The 25,855-nt window shown below is 38.3% G+C and overlaps 1 protein-coding gene across 1 annotated transcript in view; it reads right to left on the reverse strand.

Moving 5' to 3' along the window:
* Positions 1–7,456: 7,456 nt before the first annotated feature.
* Positions 7,457–25,855, reverse strand: part of eif2d (eukaryotic translation initiation factor 2D) — a 35,572-nt gene continuing 17,173 nt past the window's right edge. Inside the window, exons 5-14 of the mRNA XM_048611973.1 lie at positions 24,697–25,070; positions 23,107–23,224; positions 21,803–21,848; positions 20,021–20,124; positions 18,260–18,412; positions 15,166–15,255; positions 13,840–13,935; positions 13,001–13,121; positions 8,885–9,059; positions 7,457–7,583 (exon numbers count right to left, since the gene is read on the reverse strand). Of these exons, the coding sequence (XP_048467930.1) occupies positions 7,513–7,583; positions 8,885–9,059; positions 13,001–13,121; positions 13,840–13,935; positions 15,166–15,255; positions 18,260–18,412; positions 20,021–20,124; positions 21,803–21,848; positions 23,107–23,224; positions 24,697–25,070 (1,348 nt within the window). The 3' untranslated portion in view covers positions 7,457–7,512. The remainder of the gene's footprint in view (positions 7,584–8,884; positions 9,060–13,000; positions 13,122–13,839; positions 13,936–15,165; positions 15,256–18,259; positions 18,413–20,020; positions 20,125–21,802; positions 21,849–23,106; positions 23,225–24,696; positions 25,071–25,855) is intronic.

The following is a 25,855-nucleotide window of genomic DNA, read 5'->3' on the forward strand; positions in this document are numbered from 1 at the left end:
GATTTGTTGATCCAGATTTCATTGTGGAGAAATAGCCAACAGGAGGTAAGCAGTGGAAAGAAAGACCCCAAACTCTAAACAAGTTAAATGAAAAATTAGGAACAAAAACAAAGTTGCTGGAAAAGCTCAGCAGGTCTGGCAGCATCTGTGAAGGAAAAAACAGTTAACGTTTTGGGTCTGGTGACCCTTCCTCGTTTGGAGGAAGGGTCACCGGACCCGAAACGTTAACTCTGTTTTTTCCTTCACAAATGCTACCAGTCCTGCTGAGCTTTTCCAGCAATTTTGTTTTTGTTCCCGATTTACAGCATCCACAGTTCTTTCAGTTTTTAAATGAAAAATTACTTGTTGCCTGAAACAATTTGAATTAATGCACATGAACCATCCATAATTGTGGGACACAACCAACTTAGAATATTGAGTGAAGATGCATTCTAATGAACAAATGCCAACCACAATATAGCAAATCCAAAATTTACTGTTAAATCAGTTGTTAGAACATGTACCTGTGAGAGCATTTCTTTTTAAAAAAAACTAATTTAAGAGATTCAAAGCACAAGTCAAGAGACTAGGCAAATCATTTATGTATGTAGCTGTCCTCATAATGGAGGAGAACTGACCTTCATGCTCCCTTGTTCTGTTAATTGGATCTGAATTAATTGGAGTTAAGAGAAAGAAGAATTTAGAAGTGATGTAGAGCTACATGCCATGTTTGAGAAAGCTGTACTGCTCAGTAGGAATCTTCCCTAGTTACAAATAACATCCAGGTAATATCATACAATTTGAGTGCAAGGAAATTTCTGATTAAAATAACTTTAATTAAAGATGATCAGTGTAAGATCATTGGTAGATTTTGTATACAAAGGATGTAAATAATCTGTGCATTTGGTTGTCAGACTGTCTAGAATATTGAAGGGATTTTGTGAACCTACACAATGAGTATGATTTTAACTTATCCTACCAGGTATGAAACTGGCAGGATAGGGTGCAATGCTGGTTTTACACCCATGCAACTTGACTTCACATTGAAGTCGAACAGTAATATTGAGTAGGGTGTGTAAATCCATGTTTCACCTAATCCAGTGAGTTTCCCACCTGAAGAAATAGCTTATTACTTCCAAGTGTCAATCAAATAATAGTATTTCATATTGACATTAAAATTCAGTTAATGTTGTTAGACGTCGTCATAAGAATGGTGTCACTTGGTAATACAGAGTGTATTACTGAAGTGTTGCTTGTTTTATTTAGCCAACAAACGACATTCGCTGCTTTGTTTATATGTACATGGCTTGTCATTTCTAATCCAACTGTTTTCAAAAACAGGAAATAAGTGTTCGATATAGAAATGTAAATTCACTAAATAAATTACAACTTTTTCATTGGACAACAATACAGTTATTCTTTTCTATCTGATATTTCCATTTTAAATTTGTTCTCCATTGCCAACTTTTTTAAAAAGTCAAAACAGGTAAACCTGTATTTAGAATAGGTTTCCCCTCCTTCCCAAGTTGATAAATTCTTCCTGAGAGATGTACCCTGGAATGCCAGTAGCATATTTATAGCGATGTTCTTACTTAGATACTTTACATATTGGAAAGGCGATTGTTATAATTACAGCTGATGGTAATACTGGGCAGGTCAAATCCCAGAATGAAACCTGCCTTGATAAATCATTAGCTAAATTTTCACAGCTAGTGATCATAGTGGTAATCATTCCACAGGAGATGGTTTTCTGCTGAGAGGAGATAATCAGCCTCTATTTATCTCTTTGCCAAAGGAGATTGGTTCGCTTTGTTTTTGAATGGCATCTCTCCCTTTGAAGTGTTGCTGTCTGAAATTCCCTCAGCATTCTTCAGATGCAGTATTCCATAATTCCTCTTGATAAGCCACACAGGAACATTCCAAACAACCAATGAATTTATATCCCCTGCCATTTTTTTTGAAAGAAATACAAATGTCATACTTAAAAGTTCAATAATTTGGGTCATGATCCATTGATATGACAATAGGAATGAGTCATCGAGTCATACAGCACAGAAACAGACCCTTCGGTCCAACTCGTCTATGCTGACCAGACATCCCAATCTGAATCAACACAGTGTTGAGCTGGAGAAACACAACAGATCATGCAGCATCAGAGGAGCAGGAGAGTCAATGTTTCGAATCGGAACCTAGCCCCATTTGCCAGCATTTAGCCCATATCCCTCTAAAACCTTCCAGTTCACATACCCATCCAGATGCCTTTTAAGTGTTGTAATTGTACCCATTTCCACCACTTCATCTGGCCGCTCATTCCATACACGCACCACCTTCTGCGTGAAAAAAATTACCCCTCATGTCCCTTTTAAATCTTTCCCCTCTCACCTTAAACCTATGCCCTCTTGTCTTGGATTTCCCCACCCTGGGAAAACATGGTTAGATACATCTCTCGAGCAAGTAGGACTTAAAAAAGGACCTATTGGCCTGAAGACAAGGAAACTCCCACTGCACCACAAGAGTCCTTTATGACAAATTTTCTGCTCTTTCAGAACTAAATACAAAGCTTTCAGTTAGGCATGGGGAACTTCATTATTTCATTGCCAAGATCAATGGTAAATTTAATTCATGTGATAATAAAACTTCTGGTTCCAATTAATGCAAATAAATTTGAAATGAACTAAGTTTAAAACTAGGCCTAAAGCTAGACTAAAATTCTGTAACGAAAAACCCAGATATATTTTAATTTGGAGATGCATTTTCTGACTTTAAGAAAGGTTAGTTCAGGAACCAGGTCAGTGGGGAAGGGGAAGCAAAAAATTGTGTGTCTCTGACATTAGCAAGGCCACAGAGAAGATTGGTACATTTAACAAATAAACACACGTACTTAACAGGAAATCACCGGTTTGGGAGTATGTGCCATTAAGTTGGAGGAGTCTGGATCAGACAACATAAAAAGAGGCAATTCAGCACATCATAGGAGTTGAAAGAGCCACCCAACTAGTGACAGTCCCTCTCTACCTCTTACAGCTGTACAAACTTCTCCTAGGTGCAAAAAGATTTTTCCCAATCTCAGAAGACCGAGTCAGGAAAAGTCAGATTTTGAAATGAGAATATTTTAAATTAGACATAAGAACTAGCAGGAGCAGGCAATTCAGCCCCTCAAAACTGCTCTGCCATTTGATATAATCGTGACTGATTTCAACTTGATCTCTACTCCATCTTCCCGCCCATTCCCCCGACCCTTCAACCCATTACTAATTAAAAACTTGTCTGTCTCCTCTTTAAATTTATTCAATGTCTCGGTATCCATTGCACACCAGGGCAGTGAATTCCACAGATTCATGACCCTTTGAAAATTTCTCAAGTGTTTTAAACCTGTTACCCCTTATCCTAAAGCTATGACCTCACATTCTAGTATTAGTGTGACATATACCCATCACCCAATGAGACGAGAACTAAATTGCTGCCTCAGTTAACTGTAAATCCTGCATAGGTACAAATAATGTTCATTGAAATCAAAATTTGCCCCTGGTAGTGCTTTCAAGAGACTTGTAAAAGCCTGTCTGAATGTGTAATTCATGTGAGGATCCACAGAACCACTAGATGATATGTAAAAGTGGCAGAATTTCCTTAAGATGCAGCTATCTTGCAAGTTTTAAAAATCTTTTTGAAGTATTTGATACATCTGGAATACTCGCATCTGACGAAGTGCAAAGGCTCAAGAGACTATTTCCTGAAATTAAAAGAATGTGGTTATCGCCTTGAGAAGGGATCTTTTACAAATTTAGATTTACCCTAGATATTTAGTGCAGAGGCACTGTGGAGAATACTAATTGCTGATTGGAGACACAATCTTGAATTTGCCATTGCAAAGGTATATATGATCACAAGGGTCAAACAGGACTGAGAATTCTAGAGTCAACTGACAGTTCAACAAAGGGGATAAGATTGGCTTCAGGGTAAATACAGGTACATATTGCATCAGCATTCATGCAATAATCTTTGCTTATGAACCTGACCTGAACTATTACGTCTTGTAGTCATAAAGCAGTTATTTATCTGACCTCAGCCAAAATCATATAGAACAAAACAGCAAAAATCCACCTCAAAATTCCATTTCAGGTTGAGACTTTGCTAGCTGTATGTAGCCAATTCCAACATTATCCAAGTCTTATGGCTATTTACTTTGGGTCAAACAAGGGTATTGTGGTGGAAATGAAGGTCAATTAAACCGTGAGAGAAAAATACAAACGTTAAGGGATCATAAGTGGTGAGAATCAGTCTACAAAAATGAGAATATACTTTTGACATTAAATAATCTTACATGCTTTGTAATGATGCGAGTAATCATTTTAATGTTTTGGAATGTTTTCTTAAACATAGTAGTGTAGGGATATTCACAGCAACTGTGTAAATACAATACCATTAATTAGTTGACGAGGGGTCAGAAATTGTTCTTTGCTGTCATGCTGAGGATTTGGCGATAATATAAAGGATGAATAAATTGACATCTTTGTTGTCAATTTTGCTATCATACCCCCTAAATAGTTAAATAGATGCGCACCCCCCCCCCCTCCCACTTTAAAGTTTAAAAAAACGCTGCTAAGAGTGAACAATATCTATTGGAACTAGCCCAGTCACATCAGGAGGTCACCATCAGATAAGGAATTGCTTCTATTTTTGATTGCCTGAAGCAATGGGAAACTAGGACTGGCAAAACACATGGACACTGAGTCACATTAAACATCTGGTCTGTGAGTGTGACATCTCATGTTCTACTTATACTACAAATATCGACTTTTCAAGCAAGTTAGAAAACAAAATGTATAAGAAAAGGCGTAACTGGGAAGGTGCTAATCATGATGGTTTTGATGATTCTGAGGACAGATAACTGAAAAGGGTTGAAGGACACAAATTAAGTAGTCTCTAATGGTGCAGGTTGAGATGCTACTCTAAAGGAAGCAGTTGAACTAAGTGTCCTACCCAGAAGAACAGGATTGGACATTTTTCTTGTAAGCTACTGCACAGGTACTGAAATACATTAATACTCACTCATCCTCAAAATAAAGGACTGATACATCCCGCATTGTGCCACTTCAAAATCTATTACACTCCCTTTTTGTAGCGTGACTTTTAATAGAAAATTCAGCCAAGGCATTAAACTTATAGGAATAAGTATCAAACTTAACACTATCCAAGATGGATTCTATTGCAATTATAGCATGGGCATAGGCATCTCCAGAAACATCCATGTGGAATCCTAAGATGGCAAGAGCTCTCCATTTTGCAAGATAATGATGGATGAGGAACTGACATTTTCTTAAATTACTCCAGTATTTCTGCCTCTAGTACCATGTCACACCTCACTGGGGTAGCACATTGGAAATCAAGCCCCGCTATTCCCAGAGTCATCACAAAAGTTGCCAAGTTCTCCAATTGACCAGTCTTTTTAGACTCAGGTTAACAGAAGGCATGGACCAGGTTTCTGTACTTAATAAGAATTACTGTTTATTAGAAATAAATAGATTCCAGCTGTAGGTAAACACGTATAAAGCCATACATACAACTCTACACCACTTCTATCCACCCTCCCACCCAATCACATACAGACAAAAGAAACATCAGTGTTTAGATGGAGTGAAAAACTCAGAAGGCAGTTCAGGGGCCCCTGTCCACAGGATTCTAAGATGTTCCTTATGCTTGTAAGGATCTGCTATTCAACAGTCTCTATGAACTTGAAGTCATCCAAAACAATGCTGGCAATGGTCTTGACTTGCAGCAATCCAGTTCCTGCATTACACCTATGCTTGCTGACCTGCATTGGCTCCTGGTCAAGCATCATGTGGATTTAAAAATTCTTATTCTTGTTTTCAAAACTTTACACGGTCTTGTCCCTCCCCATCTTAGGGACTGTAAAACAAATGTTGTCGTGTTGTTATTGAGTTCTTGAGGATTACAATCTATGAGCCCTAGAATGTGAAGTCAGCTTTTAAGCTTTCCTTGATTCTGAGGGATTGCCTAAAAAATCTAATGTAACAAATAGATAAAAACAAATTAAGGTATATGAGATAACGCCAACTGCATGCATGTTGTGGAATGCCATTGTTTTCAATTACTATTCCAAATTAATTTGGTCAAGGATTATTTTATGTTAAGGTAATGGTGAATATGAGGAAGGGCATTTGGTTATTTGAAACTTGGACTTCAAAGATCTCAACAAACTAGAAGAGTTGTAATTTAGTTTTGAATTACATTTACTCTCATTTTACTGAAATATAAATTCTACGAACATTTTAAATATTCAAACCCCATTAATAACCAAAGTGATGAAAGGTTTCGTTCTTGCAATTTTTAATTACAAGTCAACACATTTTTACATCATCTTATCACATTGAATTGGTTCTTAAGACCTTCTCACAACATGTTACATTGCCATGTGCTGTTTGGGCACTGGGATAACTCAGATACACTACAATGAAGCTTCAGGCCTTCCCATGTAATTAATTGTTCCAGAAGCTAATCCAAATTACTTCCTGTGATTGATTACCTACTCACTGAGTTTACACATAGTTTCCAATTAGGAATAACTGTTGCTTCTTCAGAAAATAGTTTAACATAAAAATATATAGCAACCTGCTGCTAAGTACGTTTAGTTATTATTTTATTTTGCAAATGCAAATTCCCAAAAGTGACAGAATCACTCCTGAGTTTAAGGTCATTAGTTGTTCACTTAGTCTGTATAAGTAATCTATAATCATATTTGTGTCTATCAATAGTGCGTAAGGGATTCACACTGATGCCCCAGTGATACAGTTGGGCTTCTCAGGGGCCCTGGTTTGAAAGCCTGAAATTTGATAGATGAAGTTTGTCACAAAGAACTTGTTAATGACTTCCTCTGTTTCACTCCTGGCCAAAAAGATGTCTGCTGGTATATCATGCTCAGGCAAGTTGCTCCATGCAGAGCATTGAGACTGAAGGTCGGAAGCAGGCTGAACATAAGTAAGGTGCAACATGGACAGTTTCAGGATGAATGAGGAAGAGATGGCTGTGAAGACAGGAAACTGGGCAAATGGGGTGAGGGGAAGGTTCTGGTTATGAGGTGCATTGGTGAATTCAATTTTCAACCACATGTGTGAAAGATCCTCTTTGCCAGACAAGAACACAGTACTTTGCTGCAGAATATGACAGGGTAAATGTTGAGGTCCAGTGTTGCGGCAGCAACACCCTATTGTTGATCCAGTAAGTTTGGGTAATAGATGATTTCTGGTTTTCACCTTAAGTGTTGTTTTCTTCAGATGTTCCCAAGACGAACAAAGTCCTATCTAGAGTCACTCCAGCGTATATTAGATTGACATCAGGCTTTAGCCTTTGAGTATTCACATTTTGGCACAGTTTTAGAAGAACTCAATGTGAGATGCCATGTGCTGCAGTGATAGAAAATCTGATATCACAAATTAAATAACAAACTGACAAGAACAGGTCGTGGCTGTGGTTTTATTGCTGTGACTGCATTCATTCTTATTAGAAACTATGTCATCACTTCTTCTTGCCAGATTTTGGAGCTTTTTCCAAGCCTCTAATATACTTTGGAGTGATCCTGTATTCCTCTGCAATATGATCACAAAAAAAAACTATCAAAACAATTCTCAGAACATGGCTTTCCTCAGTGTTAGTTATGAAGATGACAATGCAAACTGAATGCTTGATCGTATAATACTTAATTAAGATATCACACAAAAGCCAACCATAGCGGCACACACCATGACTAATGCAATTCTTTACTATGGATATGATTTATAGACCAGATACAGAGGGAGCGCTATATAATGAAATCACTTGCTTCTTCAATTCACCAATGGATAATTCCAATCCCCCCCACCCGCTTACAAGTTAAAAAGACTATATCAGGTCTCCTCTTCCTCTTTCTCCCAAATGTGCACTCTGATATCCTTAACTGATGAGTTATACAGATGCTAGTAATGCCTACTTCTCAGGAAATAATAAATTAAATAAAATTTATAAGTTAAATATTGGTACAGTATCAATTTAAACTTGCAGGTGTGCCAAACATCATGCTCACATTAAAATTATGCCTCTTTGCATGGAGCCCCATCATAAATGGCAAACCCCAAGTCATAACCTTGCTTTATATAAAGATAGATAAAGTTATCTTAATTCTCACATCACGTTTATTCCTTTTAAAAAAAAAGGCTGCCAACCACTAGGTGACACAAAAAGTGTACATGCAAACAGGCACCCAGCGTTGTTCTAAAGCATCAGAAAGCAGCAGTCAGTCTCAAGGATACACTACTGAAAGTTCCACGGATGTGACAGAGGTCAGTTTGTGAGAACTTTGAAGTGTGGCTGTCACAGCGGGGTGTGAGCAGTGGCTTTGTTCCAACGGCTCTTCATGAAGAGCCTGGAACCTGGACAAGGAGAAGAACGGTATGAAAACAGGTACAGCAGCAGCCCCAGCTCTCGATCTCCCCAGGCAGCACCACAGTCTGAGAGAGCGGATAGCAAGGCATTCATTGGGAATGGCAGCTGAGGACTGTTCCAGGGGGGTTGGGAGGGGGAGCTCTGCATCATCAGCAGCCCATACACAGACGCTTCTGTGACCTGTTGCAGCCAGCTAATATCATTGGCTGTGGCTGCACCAGTGCAGGGTCTTTTGGGAATTCTAGATGATGACACACTTTCAAGAAAAATCCCTTTGGTCATTGTTCCAATACATCTAGATTATGTTGGCAGAGTTCATTCTACTTCAAAAAGAATACATTAAAGCTAATTATAAAGTAAATTTCACATACTCTTAAAACATAGATCACACAAAATCCTACAGGCTTAGGAATGAAAAAAGCTATATGTTATATTACTGCAAATGCTTTGTTGAAGTAAAAGTACTTGCCAGTTAGGAGCTTGGCAACATGATTAACCTGGTTGCCTTGAACCTGAAGTGCCATCTTGCCCTTTGTACCAGGGATTGGACTTATAGTTACACTGGCCTGAGCTTTTTGCTGAAGGGCATTTCCCAAGATTTGAGGGTCTAAACCAAATGCTTCAAGGTTTGTAATAATAGTTACCTGTCAAAAATATGTAAAGCAATAAACAGTAGTATAATAATAACATGCATTTACATAGCACACTTAACGTTCAAAGTACTTTAAACATTCATAAAGATGACACAGCGTTAAATTCAAAAAAAATGATAGGGAAGGTGCTTAAGACAGCATACAGTATAAAAGCAAGGAGGTTAAGCTGAAACTGCATACAATACTGATGAGGCCACAACTGGAGCACTGCATACAATTCTAGTCATTCCATTATAGGAAAGGTGTGATTGCACAAGAGAAGGTACAGAGGAGGAGGTGCTGCCTGGGCTGGAGAGTCTGAGATAAGAGGAAAGATTGAGTAGGCTGGGGTTGTTTCCTTAAAGCAGCAAAGGTTGAAAGGGACCTTTATAGAAGTGCAAAAATTTATGAGGAGTACACATCCGGTCGATACGTAGACACTTTTCCACTCCTACTGGTATCAATAATCAGACAGCACAGATTTAAGTCATGAGACAGAAGGCTAACAGGAGAGTTCAGGATAATTTATTTTCACTCAGAGGGTGGTAAGAGCCTAGTACTCACTGCCTGAAAGGATGGTCTTGACCGAAACTTATGTAACAATTAAGCTATACTTAGATTTTCACTTGCTTTGCTATAGGCCCTAGAGCTATCAACCAAAGCTGGAAAATGACATTAATGTTAGATCTTTCTTGACCAGCACAAACACAACGTGCTGAATGGCCTCATTCTGGGTGGCAAATGTCCATGGGGATTATAAAGCAAGAAACACAAAAGGGTGTAGGTGTTTAGGAAGGTGATTATAGACTGAGATGGCTAACAACACAACAGTCAACAATGAATTTAAGTGGTGTAATGCACCAATGCCAACAACTGGAAGAATGGAGAGGTCTGGGAGCAATAGAAATGAGGCTGAGACGGTAACTTTAAGGTTAGTGAAGGATAACAACAAAGAAATCATGATTTTGTACAAGCAGAAATGTAACTTAAAATGGGGGCATTGGAAGACCAGAATCCAGTGCAACCAAGCAAGTTCTAGGGCAATAACTTGAACTTGGTGAGGAATAAAATATGGAGAGTTTTAGGAGAGCTGAAAACAAATATACTGCAACCGTGAAAGACTAAAGCCTGAGATGATGGCAATAAGATGATGGGCAGCATGGTGGCTCAGTGGTTAGAACCACTCCCTCAAAGCATTGGGAACCCAGGTTAGATTCTGGCCTTGGGTGCCTGTCTGTGTGAAGTTTGCATGTTCTGCCCATGTTTGTATGGGTTTTCGCTGGGTTCTTCGGTTTCTTCCTACAGTCCAAAGATGTGCAGGCTAGATGGATTGGCCATGCTAAATTGCCCTGTAGTGTCTAGGGACATGCAGGCTACAGGGGCAAATACAGGTTTATGGGGATAGAGTGGGGGTCTGGGTCGGGGTCGGGGTCTGGGTAGGGTGCTCTTCAGAGGGTCGTTGCAGACTCAATGGGCCAAATGGCCTTTTTTTGCACCGTAGGGATTCTATGATTCTAAGAAGACGAAAGGTAGGGAGTAGTAATGAGTTGGGATAGGATGACTAGGATTGAAAAATCCAAAGGGGGCACCAAGAGAAGATAAGAAAGGGTGATAAAGCAGCAAGTTTAGCTCCAGAGTGCACTTCTGTACGGATGGTGTAATTAGTACTCAGAACATCAATTTAGAATCTCACGACACACAAACTTCCATAAACCTTTGCTGCATCAGTAGATCAGAGGAATTTTGAATAGGGGCTCTTTAGGACCTACATCTTATGTTGCAAAACGCACATTTACCATGGCAAAGACCTGGTCTTTGAAGAATTCTGAATGAAGAAGATAAGTGGTATAATGCAATTCACGTTCATATAAACTTGTGTAGGGTATTTGACACAGCAGCATACAACAGATTTGTTAGCCTAAATAAAGCCAATGGAACTAAAGGGATAGATGCAATATAGATACAAAATTGATTAAGAGATAAAAAGCAGAGATTAGCAAGGACTGGTTGTTCTCCAGACTGAGGGAACTATACAACTGTGTCCCCTGGGGTGAGAATGAGGCCTCTGTTCTTTTTGGCACAATTGTTCACCTAGACTTGGGCATACAGGGCATGATTTCAAAGGTTCAGACAACAACACAGTAAGTAATTGAGGACAGTAACATACTTTCAGAGGACTGATAGACTGGTGAAATGATCACTTGACAGATGAAATTTGCTGTAGAGACATGCAAACTGTATACATTTTGGTAAGAAGAACATAACAGTAACTGAAACGTCTGCAGAACAACAATGAAACAGCTTGGCGAGCCAACCAACCACAACCCGAGCTACAAATCTACTCCAAAACCTTAATAACAGTAACATGAATCAAATGGTACAATTTTAAAAGGGATACATGAAAGAGGATCCTGAGGATGTACATACAGAAATGTGTGAAGGTGGCAGGATAAGTTAAGACTGTTAGAAGGAGCTTACACTACAACTTCATGAAACACTTGAGACCTCAACCTGGAGATCTCCTGACTCCTCAAAGCTTGTCCGCCATCTACAAGGCACAAGTCAGGAGTTTGATGTAATACTCCCCACTTGCCTGGATGACTGCAGCTGCAACAACACTCAAGAAGCTTGACACCATCCAGGACAAAATAGCCTGCTTGATTGGCACTACATCCACAAGCATCCACTCTCTCAACCACTGAGTGTACCACCTACAGGATGCACTGCAGAAATTCACCAAAGATCCTCACTCAGCACCTTCCGAACCCACATCCACTTCCATCGAGAAGGACAAGGGCAGCAGATATATGGGAACACCACTACCTTCAAGTTCCCCTCCAAGCCATTCTTCATCCTGACTTGGAAATATATTGCCGTTCCTTCACTGTTGCTGGGTCAAAATCCTGGAATTCCTTCCCTAATGGCATTGTGGGTCAACCCACAGCAGGTGGACTGCAGCGGTTCATGAAGGCAGCTCACCACCACCTTCTCAAGGGCAACTTGGGACAGGCAATAAATGTTGGCCAGCCAGTGATGCCCACATCCCACGAATGAATAGAAAAAAAAAATGTGTTAAATTCTAGGCACTCCACTTCAGAGAAGAAGTCAAAGCCTTAAAAAGGATGCAGAAGAGATTTGTGAGAATGGGACTAGGGTTAAAACACACTAGGAGATTGGAAAACATGTGATTGTCAGGAAACAACAGAGGACATTACGAGGAGAATTGCTAATGGTATTCAGGATTATGAATGATGGAGTAAATAAAAGATGTGTTTATAATTGGAGAACACAGATTTAAGGTGATCGGGAGAAGTAGAGGTAACACAAAGAAATTTTTTTTTCCACTCAGGTGGTTGTCAGGAAAGGGTGATGGAAACATTCAAAAATACCATTCAAAGGGAACTGGATAAATACTTGAAGGGACATTTTACATCGACAGTTTAACTCCATATATGTAAAGTGCACAACAATACAGTAAGAACAGCAAAGGAGGGATGGACAAACAAACTAGACAAACTATGCTTAGAATGCAGACAGTATTCATTCCTCAGGCTAAATAATTCCACAAGAATTAAGCAGTCCTCCTGTGCACACAAGCCCCACATTCCAAATCAAAACAGCTCTGAATAAAATGTATCTTAGGTATTGAAGATTGAGAAACAGTAACTCTGCGTATTCTACATTTTATATTCTATACCAAAACTTTTTCCATTCCAACTTCATGTGGCATCTTCAAATTTTAAAAAAATGACAGCGGTAAAGAAAGGATTGTAATGAAATTTCTCAATTTTGAATGCAAACTCCAAATATCACCAAACATTAACACAGTAAAAAAAAAATCAGTGAATAAACATAAATCATTCAGCTGGTAATGCACAATCCCTTGTCGAAATTCTAACTCACCATGAAGTATCCATTATTGTTCCTTTGGTAAATGGTTTTCTGCTACTGACCTTTTTATTTGATGCACGCTGCGCTACATCAATGTCAATGGGTTTAATTTGACCCTTTCGAACAACTGGCTTTTGTCCAGGAAAAGTCACTTCATGACATTGCTGCAGGCTCTTGAGGCACCTGTAAAATAAACTCTAGCTGTAATTCACTACAGCAGCAAATCAGACTGAGCAGAAGTCTTGATTAAAATTTGATTAAGTCAATCCCTATGAGGACAACTACTGACAGCTCCAATAGTAGCAATGGTGCTATCTTTGCATGCTTGAATGCAGAATATTTAAATAATAAAATTAGGAAATGTTCTCTAACGCTTTTGAAGGACCTGAAATTGAAGTATGACAAGAACAGATCTCGGAAACAGATCAATCATTTTAAAACACACTCCTTAATTACACTGGCTTCTGATATTTTAAGGCCTGAAATTTAATATTTTCCTCATCATTAAATCCCTTTGTTCTTTGCTCCTCCAATCAATATAACCTTCTTCAGACATACCACGTGTCTGAGAACTCAGGGTACCTCAACTGTAACCTCTGGTGCAATCCCCATTCCCCGATGGTGGCACTTGACTTCAGTCACCTAGCATTGAGCTCTGAAACGCTTTTTCCACTTCTCCACACACAATAATCTGCTCAACATGCTACTCAGGTCTTTGGTCAAGATTTTTGTAATCCCTCCTTATATCTGCATCCTGGTCGCAGCATATCTTTTTATCAGATTACAATTTTAGAATTATTTTTTCTTAAATAGATGCAAACTGTTCTCAATTTTGAAACTTCTTAGTGGGCAATGTGGTAAAATCACAGCCAGAATGCAGCATTTTAATGGCTCTGCTTACCTGGAAAAGAGATCATCCCATGTAAGTTTAGTTACATTATGGTACTCAGATTTTTCCAATATGCAATCACAAAGGGTAGGATTAATGGTGACATAACTGAGGAAGACACAAAAGTGAAATGATCACTATAAAATGCATAAATCTTAGAAGGCTACTTATGCACTTATGGATTGAAACAAACATTATACATGAGGATATTTTCAAAAGAATTAAGTTTTAAGTTTCATAAAGTAATTGATTCGGATATCTATCCCTTTCAGGAACATGGCATTAATTTTACACGATAATATAATTCATGAAGACATTACAATGTTACTTATGCTCTTTCTCAGAAATACAAAACATGATTTTCTAAGTGTGCAGCAGAATTACCAAGTTTTTGTTTCAACAAATTATAATTTAGGGATAAAATACACCAACATGACAAGAAGTCAGTCTATTAGAGAAACATGCATCAGATACAAGTCATTACATTGAAAAGAAATATAATCAAGTCAAGCAAAATATAAGCAAATCATGTAAAATACAATGGCTACATGATTATAGTACATTAAATATATTGTACAGACAATGCACAGAGGGATCTGGCATTATAAACCAGAAGTATGGCCTTCATGGTTCAAAGCACTTAAGTCAATTCATCTCAATGACTGACTGAATAATTGGATTACTCCAACAGTAACCATAATAAAATGGAATGAAAATAAATACTTCAGGAGTGGGCCACTAAAGGTTTTAACGCAGACACTGAAAAAAGAATGTAATAAATAGGTGCAGGACAGAGCCATTCACCCCCATCATTCAAATGGATCACAGCTGATTTGATCTGGGCCTCAACTCGACTTTCTTGGTTGTTCTGAGCCCACACCCATCCTTCCATAAATCTCAACTCGCTGACAGATCAAAATTCAGCACTGAATATATTCAATTATCCAGGCTCCACTGCTCTCTGGTGCAGGGCATTCCAGATTCGGGCACGTCTAAGAAGATAAATTCCTCCACATTTTGAAGACAAAAATGGGAAAAAAGTTCATTTTCTTACATGAGAAGAAAATGTGCATCCGAGTTTTAGATTCTCCCCGTTGCATTTGAAACATTGATCAGTGAACCCTCATAGACAAATGACTTACTTAATAATACCTTTTCTGTTAACAAAAAAGAAGGCACATTTGAGCCTCTCAGATGGAAGAATCCCCGGGTTTTTCCAATTACTGCAGTTTCTCAGTATAATTATGTCAATTTTCTGAGCCATTGTTTGTGCCTTTCCATGTACTTCAAAAAAGTATGCATCATATTTAATATCCATATACCATACGTATTACTTACTTTTTATTATAGTCATCTATCAGTTCATTGGACTTCACATAATTTGTGATGATACTTCTAACATCTGTATTTGAAAGCACAGCATCTTTTCTAAACACAAAGAAAACCAGTTTACCAAGAAAGTTTAAAAAAAAATTCTTTATTTCTGAAGATAATTTTGGATCTGGATGCATGTTTAAAGAAGTATGGAGATTAGAGTGTGCAGTGGGTTACCACGTCTCTGAGACTGAAACCAGAGTTCTGCCTAGATTGGGAGCCTCATTCTACATATTTAGTCTGAACTGAAATAGGGTTTCAGTAATCTTGAAACCTGGTGGAGAAGTCCCCAGCGTAAAACTGGCTTTAATTAACTGCAAAATGATAAATTTGTCTCAAGGCCACAAAAGTGAGTTAGTGGGAGAAAATGAAATGCTTTGAATAGCATCGTTCGGAGTTTATAAGGCGTACACATGGGGATGTCAGAAACATTTATTACAAAATTCAAAGCATTTGTGGCAACTGAAGGGTATGTTAGAATACAAAATTACGACATAATAAAATTATGTGGTGATCGACAGTGTAAGGGTGTAGACTGTTTAGTAAGATCAGATTAAAAGGATGTGTCTCAGGAATGCCTGGAAGCTAAAAGAAAAACATCTCATCTTGACTTTTTTGGTATTCAAACTATATTTAATACGCCAAGGTGTCAAAACCAAGCTGAAAGTAACTGTCAACCAGTTAATCTTAGATTATTCTGCCAGTCATTGCACTATGTGATCATTAACAACAAAACTGAGAAGTATCCATCAAAAATTTAGTCTGATGGTGTGTAAACCACAGGGTGGGCAATCCTGCTGGTTCAATCTACATGACTTTGTTTTGAGAAAGTGATCCCCTAGGTGGCTGTTAGTATCCCAAGACTTTGAAAAGACTTTTCATCAAGTACCTTGTGAAAGCTGTCATATAGCTTTGATCAGTGGGTATTGTTAGTGAGCTAGAGGCAGGTAAGGAACTTATCTGGAATTTATAAGGTTGAGGAGAGGGGGCTTTGTTAAGTTATTAAAGTGGGCAAATGTACCGAATGGAGAACCAAGCATCCAGAAGCCCAATCATTTCTGATCTATGCAACTTAGTTTACTTAAAACCACAAAGCAGACAGAATCTGCAGTCTGAAAATGAAATTTGCCACACTTGCAAAGGTTTGTGCACAGGATGAGGAGAAAAAAAGCATTATACTCGAAGATTAATGCAGCATCAGCCAAAATAAAGCAAAGAGATCTGGGAATGGTAATGGAATCAACTTTGATCATATCCATTTACTGTAGAGCAGTAATTTACCAAGCCAACGGCATATGGAGCTGTTCTGACAAATCAATAGAATTCAAACACAAAGTTGTAAAATATGATGGTCAGGTAAAGGTAAAGGGAAATGTTCAAGTCCTCAAAACGTGACAGCGAAGGGCCGAGATTAGTCACCAGTGTTGAAGGTCTCAATTATGAAAGAAAGGAAGAAAAGTCTAGGAGATGCTTTTGGCTTCAAGTAAGGCGAAGCAGAATAGGTCATGGTGACGTACACAGTACTAAGTGGAATACAGGCTAATTTCAAGTTAAACCTTAAATGCAAGGCAAGTTAGTAAATGCACAAAAATAAAGTTCAGCCAATTACCAATATCTTCGATGGTCTTGGTGTGATAACAAAGGAAAACATCCCACAGTCATTCAAGAGGCTGCCACATGCTATGATGAGAAGGAATGATGGGCTTCTATGAAAGACTTGTTGCATAGAATTGTTGAAGCAGATGGCACTGATCCTTTAACAACTTGCATTTAATACAATACCTTTAACATGGTAAAATGTGAAGGGATTTCATAAGAGTGTACTAGTCAAAATTTGACACCAACACAAACAAGAAGATATTAAGTCTAAAAGGCCAAAAGCTTGGTCAAAGAGGCAAATTTACGGTGGATTGTAATGAAGGACAGAGAGGTAATTAAAAAGTCAAGGGCCAGTCAGCTGAAAGGGTTATGCAGGGCCAAGGAAATCAGAGACACACATGTCCCAGAATTGGACGTGCACAAAAATCTGAGTGTTTTTTTTTGTTTGGGCAGGGGTTGTGGAAAATAGATGATAGAGATTTGAAATACAGGGAGGGATTAGGTCATGGAGAGATCTGAAAAGAAGAATTAAAATTTTAAAATTGTGGCATTACCAATTCATATGGGAGGAGGGAACAGTAGCCCTATGGGGTGGATGAGAAGTGGCAAGGAAGCTTATGCAGAGTATAAAAACGGATATAAACCAGGTGGGTCAAATGGTCTGTTGCCACTCAATAGATTCTTTTTCAACCTTTGTGTTTAGTGTTCATTATTTCTGCGTAACACCATTTCTGATCTACCTGTAAGCTCAGAGAAAGTGAAAGATATTGGAGCTCTCGCGCTTTAAGAAGATCCCAAAAGCTCATAAGATTCTGGAACTGACACTATGGAGAGAATTCATCAAAGCAGAAGAAAAGTTAATGCCCCCTTTTGTTTATTCATTTGTGGGATGTGGGTGCCACTGGCTGGGTGAATTTTTATTGCCAATACCTAGCTGCCCTCCTTATAACAGCCTCTGTCAGAAGATTACTGAATCTGGTTATTCATTGTATGAACAACCATCATAACCTCACTTTCCACATCATTCCTAGCTTGTACCCATGTTCCTTTTCCTAACAGTCACGTATAACAATTCCAAAGGACTAGGCTTTGCAAGGGAGTATTGTGGCTCCTCCCATTTCAAGCAGAGGGTTTCTGGAAATCAAAAGTAAAAACTAAGAATGCTGGAAATATTCAGCAAGACCGGCAACATTTCACTGCGTCGGCTGGACTGAATAATGCATATACTGAAGTAACACTTCTCAAAACTTTCACTATATATAAGGTGCCTTTCATGGATCCACACAGAGTTACGAATCCATGTTGTTTGTCAGTCATACTCTTTGCTCAGTCGCTCACTGTATGAAAATGAGAACATGTGGTCGGCCCTCAAAGGAATTTTCACTTCTAGAAAAATGAGTTGTTCACACATGTAGGAGCAGACTGTGATACACATTTCAGACAGTTTAAAAATACCTACTTAAGATCCACATGCTCAAACAGGGGAATTAATTTACTGGAAACTCTGTAAAAGGACTTGATCTCAGGTGGCTGGTAGGGTGTGTCACTCCCTCTGTCAATCTTCTCCATCTCTTCACTAGTGGCTGTTGCAGGAGCTTTAAAGGATTGCAGGCTGCAAGCAGAAAGTACAATTCTAAATGACAAGCAGGCAAATCCATTTAATAGATGTCCTGATGAGTTAAGTGTTCCTTTTCCCAGTAGGAAAAGATATTGACAAAAGTTAACTTCTTTTATAAGCATTTCATATCTTCAATTTCAACGTACATGAACAGAATTGTCAATAAAGTCTGGTAATGAAAATCTGGTCATCACTTCAGGGAACTTTTGTGCTGGAATGTAGTGTTTAGTTCTCTTTACAACACAGAATTAAACTATATAAAACCTACAACACAGAAACCAGTGATTCAGTCCAACTAACTACGCTGGTGTTTCCCAATCACACATGCTTCCTTCTACTCTGATTGCTACTTTAGTCTATACTGCTCTCACACCCCTCAGTTAGTTTCTCTTTTGTGTTCGTGTCAAGTCTCCCATGTGTTAATGCTGTCTACATCAATTACTCCTTTGGTGGTTATGTGACGCTTAGAAAAAAATGCGGTCATATCTATGAAGGGAAGCAAGACAGACATTCTTGTAACTGTTGATGGAATCAGTTATTTTAAACTTGGCAAACGTACATTTACTTTAATTTTTACCAATAGCATATTATACTGACTCTTGTTTAATCCCGACTTTTATTTTAAATTTGCAGATTTTTTTTTTTCAATAAAATTAATGACAGTGACCCTTTGATACTGAAATTTAAATAAATGTCAAAATATCTAGACAGGAGGAGGATGAGTGTGGAGTGTGGAGTGGGAACGTGGAGACGAGGTCTGGAAAAATAAACAATATTCTTTCACAATTTTAACATTTCCTCCTGCATAACACATTACATAATAATCATGTTACTCATGGATAAGATGACTAGCCAAGGTCTTTTGCTCGGGGGTGGGTGAGGGAGTCCTAAGGGACCTAAGGGGCAACCTTTTCACGCAGAGGGCGGTGCCTGCATGGAATGAGCTGCTAGAGAAAGTGGAGGAGGCTGGTACAATTATGACACTTAAAAGGCATCTGGATGGGTATATTGTTAGGAAGGATTTAGAGGGATACAGATAAAATGCTGGCAAATGGGACCAGATTAATTTAGGATATCTGGTTGGAATGGACATGTTGGAACGAAGAGTCTGTTTCCATGCTCTATAGCTCTATGGCTCTATAAATGACAACCCTGACGAAACTTCAGCCACATATCTTCTGTAAAAAAGAAAGCTAAAATTTGTGTTGTTGCAAGTATTAGTTATTTGACATTGAACATCAGCTCACTGTTACTCTGCATTTCTTGAATAATGTTATGACAGTAAAAACATAATACTACATGCGCAAGTACAGAACCTATTAAGTATCAGTAGGTTGTTACCATCTTAGCCAAAGTGAAATGTGCAATTGTTTTTCAGTTTTGCTCAACTGAAAAACTAATTTTTGGTAAGAAAAGATATTTTTGTCACAATCCATTTTTTTTCCTCATCAGAACAATAAAGGAAAAGCAGAGTTTGCACAATACTTGTTCCACAAACAAGATCCAGAACCACAGTCTACAAATCAGAAACATTTGAAACTTAAGACACTTTCTTTCTGGTATGGACTACTCATCAAAAAGTGTTTGTTTTTGTATACATACTCTGCGTGCTTCCAGTTCACACCAGTAATGCTTTCAACTCCTTTTGAGAGTTCCTTCACCTGAATTATCTGTCGTTGCTGCATGGTCTGTAGAAACTTGGAGAGCTGACAAGATTGAAACAAAATCATTTCAACACCTAAGCAAATCAAACAGTCGTGTGGCAGAACAGAACTTGAGTACTGCAGATAAAAGACATTTTGTCAAAACTTTTCATTTTACGCTCATCAAGATAATATGCAAGAATACAAACATGTGGCAAAAATATTTATCCTGTATGAGAGGAGAATACTGACTAACCGGCTAATGGTTTCTGATTGGTAGAGACATTACCATGGATAATACACCAATTAGATGATGACTGACAAGTTTTGGTTAATTGTAAACCAGGCAAGTTGAATCCGATAGTGCAATGTCTTGACCAAAGAAATGAACCAGGCAACGGTAGTCACCTATTTTGTTGAGTTGAAGCAGGTCTAGTGTGTAGATTGTTCCTTCTGACTGCAAATCAAAAGGGCCTTGTGTATTAAGAAATGTAACTTCCTGTACACAGGCGTGCCATACTTTAAGCCCGACAGACAATTATAAATTGGCCATCAGTGTAATTCTTCACATACTCGGGATTATTTAGCAAACGTTGACTATCCGTGAAATTATATCTAATGTTAGACATTGTGCTTGAGTTTTGCAAGCATGGGCCTGTGGGTATGGCCAGCATCCTGCTTGTTGCAAACAGCTGAAGGGATATTTGTTTAAAGGTTAAACAATGCATGCAGTCAACTGTCGGTCATTAGCTAAACAGTACATTTTCCATGGCAATCCCTTCGATCGAAGTCCACTTGCCAATCAATCCATTAGCACTTTCCTCTCATACAGTATAAATGGTGTTTCTCCTATAGATTGATATTCTTGTGATTTGTCCCACTTGGTCGGCAAGTCTACTTGGATTGTTCAAGGTTTTGCTATGGTGAACACAGCAGGGCACGACTGCTCCCCCATACTTTTGTTTACTTCTCAAAGGCATGATGCCTGGACATGGTCTTTCTGTCTGCAGAGGACACATGTATGAATATACATGGCTTCTAGCACATGCAAATGAGGCACATTGCAAGCCTGGCTGATAATCTTAAATTGGTTGAAATGAAAATGCAGAGCAATAGTTTCATGCATTGATGCATTGTCCATAGTATTGCCTTGAACAATCCAAGTTGATTTGCTAATCAATCAGAATGCTTTTGTCATACAGCATTAATTGTTGCTCCCTTTAAACGTTAGCATTCGGGTGTCTGCCCTGATAATTTTGATAGAATATCTCTTTTCTCAATATTATTCAACTTGTGTACTGCCAAATAACTACACAGGCTGTCTGCAGGCTGTGAATGGGTTACATTCTTCAATCCATTTGCAAGTTGGAATACAACACAGGACAATATACAATAACCATTCATATGTATAGAAAACATTTTTGCGTCGGATCTTTAAAATCACACCCCTAAACGGGAACATGGTTCATAAGTCAGATGCTTGGAAATTGGGGACCCCCTGTAATTGAATATTGAGGAAATTTTATTTTTAAAAAAAGTGGATAAATATTTAACATGATGGACACAAGAAAACACAGGAAAATAGAATTAGATTAGACAGCTCCACATGAACACATACGACTAGCTTGGCAGCAACTGAACAAATATATGTCTCCTGTAGTGCAATTTCTAGAATTCTACAAAATTTATACTGCATTTCCTTTGTCTAGCCATTGTATGAAACTTCTCTCCATTAACTTACCTTTTTATAGCTTGATTTTTTGATATCTAATTGTTGGCCTTCGGGGCTATGCAGGAACAAAACAGCACAAAATGTTAAAATAATTCTGCATAAATTATTGTTTTGGATATAACTGAGTAACAGTTAAGAATAAAAAAGGGCTCTCATCAGCCATGGATCATCTTTGTCAAGCAGAAAATACATTTGGCTAGAGTGATGGAGATGCTCTTTTGTGTGGTGCAGTCAGAAGATATAAGTCAATTCCCTGGAGGCTGGCAGCATTATCGGCCTTTATCTACACAGTCACTTAGTACTGTCAATGGTTCCATCGTGGCGCCAGTAGTATTGCCTGCCCAATTGTCACAAGTCTTTATAGTCTTTACTAAAGTCTTAGTACAAGTCTTTACTAAAAGCAACAATGCTCAAACATCTTTTTTCTTTATCATCTTTTATTGGGAAAGTGAGAAGAGATGTGTCATGTTTTCATCATGGTGACATTAAGGAAAAGTGATATAATTATCCAGCTCAGAACAAATTTCATTATAGAACATGTTTCATTACAAAGCAGCACAAACACTTTTTTTCATGATGGCTCTGAACATTTAAAAGGCTGTCAGCACTGTTTAAGATAAGTGTACCCAAACAGCGAATTTCTCCAATTCACCTGTATACACTTTGATTTTTCCGCAGCCTGGTCCAGAATGACCATTCAGTTATTCAATTTTTTAAGTGGGCATTTAGCCAGACTATGGAACAAGGGCTCCAGGACTATTCTTCAATGTTGAGGTGGCAAGTCCTGTTCCAATAATAGGCATAATCAATTTAAAATTAAAGCAGAGATAGCAGGAACTGCAGATGCTGGAGAATCTGAGATAACAAGGTGCAGAGCTGGATGAATACAGCAGGCCAAGCAGCATCAGAGGAGCAGAGGATCTTTCTGAAGAAGGGTCTAGGCCCGAAACGTCAGCCTTCCTGCTCCTCTGATGCTGCTTGGCCTGCTGTGTTCATCCAGCTCTGCACCTTATTTAAAATTAAAGCAGTCGTGTTCATTTCACATAAAATAGGTTCAGAACATGAATATCAAATCTTTAGCTGGGCTCCTCTTGTCCTAGTCTTTTAACATCAATGGTAGAATCTAGGAGCACAAAAAACGATGTAAGATATCCATTCATATATTTTCTTCGATCCTTTAGAAGCAAAAAGCTCATGCAATGCCTTGTAAACAAGTCCTTCCCTAGCCTACCAATGGAGTTGTAGCTTCAATAGAAGTACAGTGTCACTACAGCTCCAACAATTACAATTGTGATTGAAAATACTACACTTACCAACAGGGATATACATGAACCTTGAGAAAAGTACTTGTGAGCAGAGGCAAATCTGCTTTCTTCACTTTAAACTTCAAAGCATGAAGGAAACACTGGAGAAGGAGCTCATCCATTTGCTCTAGAGAAACAGGATGGGGAAAATGAAGCTATTTTGCTGCATTGAAAAATGCAACTGCCCATTACAGAATTCAACAGAATAGCAGAGTGCTACTAAGTTGAATTGACAGATCAGTCAACTGCAAGTTCCAGTGGCTGCCAAGTTTCAGCAGGCAGAATTAAAACGAATGCACAAAATGAAAATGGGCAATTGCCCAATGTTTAATTTGGCTACATCACTACAGGAGGCATCCTAGCTTTTACTACTTGCACCTTTCCCTTGAAATTTAGAACACCTTTCATTTTTTTCCTAGATAACCATGTTATTCTATTTGAACCCTTTTAATATTTAAATTCTTTCTCAAGTATTCAAACTTACTTGCATTTTGGAAGAATACGTCTTGCAGCTTTAAACAACACAATAGCTTACTCATACCAACCTTGTTCAGTTTAAGTTTGCCTATCATTCAATTTTTAAATTTAATTCCAAATTTTCATATCATTTGTTTAATACAAATTTTTCAACAAATCAGTCTTTCATGCATTAAATGATGATTACATTTTAAATTGACTAAGTTTTAAAATACATCCTTCTTTTCACAAAAATAAAATATAAATAAAAATAAAAGCTAGTTATGCAAAATTAAACTGACCACTGCAAGATGTCTTTTTTTCAAAATGGAACACAAAGTTGTCTTTGAAAATGACCAACTTTTGTACCTCTAATTTTGGAGTAAAAGTGCAAAGAAAGAATCTACTGATTCTTTTAAACAGTTGCAAATGGTGTGGGGAAAAAAAGAAAATTGGCCTCAGAGTTCAGTGTGTCATGACTATGCAAAGTTAATTATTAAAATTATTTGACTTTAACATCTACCTCCTACTGCTGCCCAGATATGCATTGTTTGAAATTATTAGGTAGCTTCTTAAAAACTTTATTGGGTAACTCATTAAAAAGAATACATCACTTTTTAGTGGACATCATCGGGGAGGCTAGGATCTGTCACTTATCCTTGATTGTGCTTGAACTGAGTGGCTCCATTGACATTCAGTGGGCAGGCTACAGTCAAGTACGCAGCCAAGTGTCTGGAGTCACAGGTAGGCCAGACCAGGCAAGATGGCATATTTTCTTTCTGAAAGGACATTACTGAATGAGGTGGGGCTTTTATGATAATTAATGATAGTTTGACCGTCACCAAAATGAACTTTTATTCCAGATTTACTAACAATGTAAATTCCACCAGATGCCAGGTTGTGAACCTCACAGCATTAGCATGGGTTTCTGGACTACTAGTCTAGTAACATTTACCACTACATTACCATCTCCCCTGGTTATGTGGAATTTCAAAATTTGTTAAATTTTACGCAAGGAATGAGAATCTAAATGGGTATCTTTTTAAAAGCCTGAACCAGGTACAATTTCTCAACAAGTTCTCGTTTACATTGTAACCCAAGTGTTTGATAATACATCTTTCTTAAAAAAAAACTCCTTCCTACCTTGTACAGTCCCAATGATTTTTGTAGTGTTATGATCATTCTCAGGGTCCTGGTGTTTTTCGCTGTCTTCTGTTACTTCTTTCAGATCAACAATCTCGCCGTCATAAGTCTCTCGGTCGCTCACTTGAACAGTTGCTGAAGAGGTGTGTTCTGATTCAGTGCCCACGTTCAGACAAAGACTATGCAAGTCAGGTGTATCCTTCTCTAAACTGTCCAGCTCTGCAGTCACGTTCTCAATACCATCTGCATCAGCAGTCACTTCTTCCTTCTTTTCCCCTTCTCCCTCTTCCTCCTCCTCCAACTGATCTCTAATCCCCCCAGGGTCATGGTACATGTGGGGAATCACAGGTGGGCTAGTTTTTTCTCCAAATGCCCTTAAAAAAGAATAAATAATTTATTCAATTGAAAGAAAACTCTTTTTCCCTCTACCCTTTTCACACTGCACCCTCTGATTAAACTAGCTGCCATGGTATGTCCAAAGGCAAGTCCATAGACTTTCCATTTCCAATTTTGCAAAGGGAAGGAGTGGGCGTGGGGAAAGAAAGAGATGACCACACTATTTCCTCACCCAATCAATCTAATTGACAAGAAAAATTCACCATATACTTAAACGTGGATCGTGTATTAGATACGAACCGTAATGTAGACAATAGAATATTGGGGGAAGGCAAATACTAATTTTTCAAAATTACAAAATGATGATCAAATTAAAAGGAAAATTTGGTATTCTTGTAAATAACAATTACTAATTTCCAAGGGTTATTTGTGGCAAGTTGCAGGTTGCGTTCTTTTATAACATTAGCAGCTAAGCTCCAACAAAAATCCAACCAACAGACACAGAGACAGCCTCTTCAACTTTCTCTACATATTTAAAAGACATACATAAAACAACTGACTCTAGAGCACAGTATGGACAGAGTTCTGGTGGATTTAAAAGATCGCTTGGCAATATATCGAAAACACAGGTTATTCCTGGTGCAAAAACAAAGTTGCTGGAAAAGCTCAGCAGGTCTGGCAGCATCTGTGAAGGAGAAAACAGAGTTAACGTTTTGGGTCCGGTGACCCTTCCTCAGAACAGGAAGGGTCACTGGACCTGAAACGTTAACTCTTTGTTCCTTCACGATGCTGCCAGACCTGCTGAGCTTTTCCAGCAACTTTG

This window comes from Rhincodon typus, chromosome 25 (genome assembly GCF_021869965.1).
Source record: "Rhincodon typus isolate 14 chromosome 25, sRhiTyp1.1, whole genome shotgun sequence".
NCBI lineage: Eukaryota > Metazoa > Chordata > Chondrichthyes > Orectolobiformes > Rhincodontidae > Rhincodon > Rhincodon typus.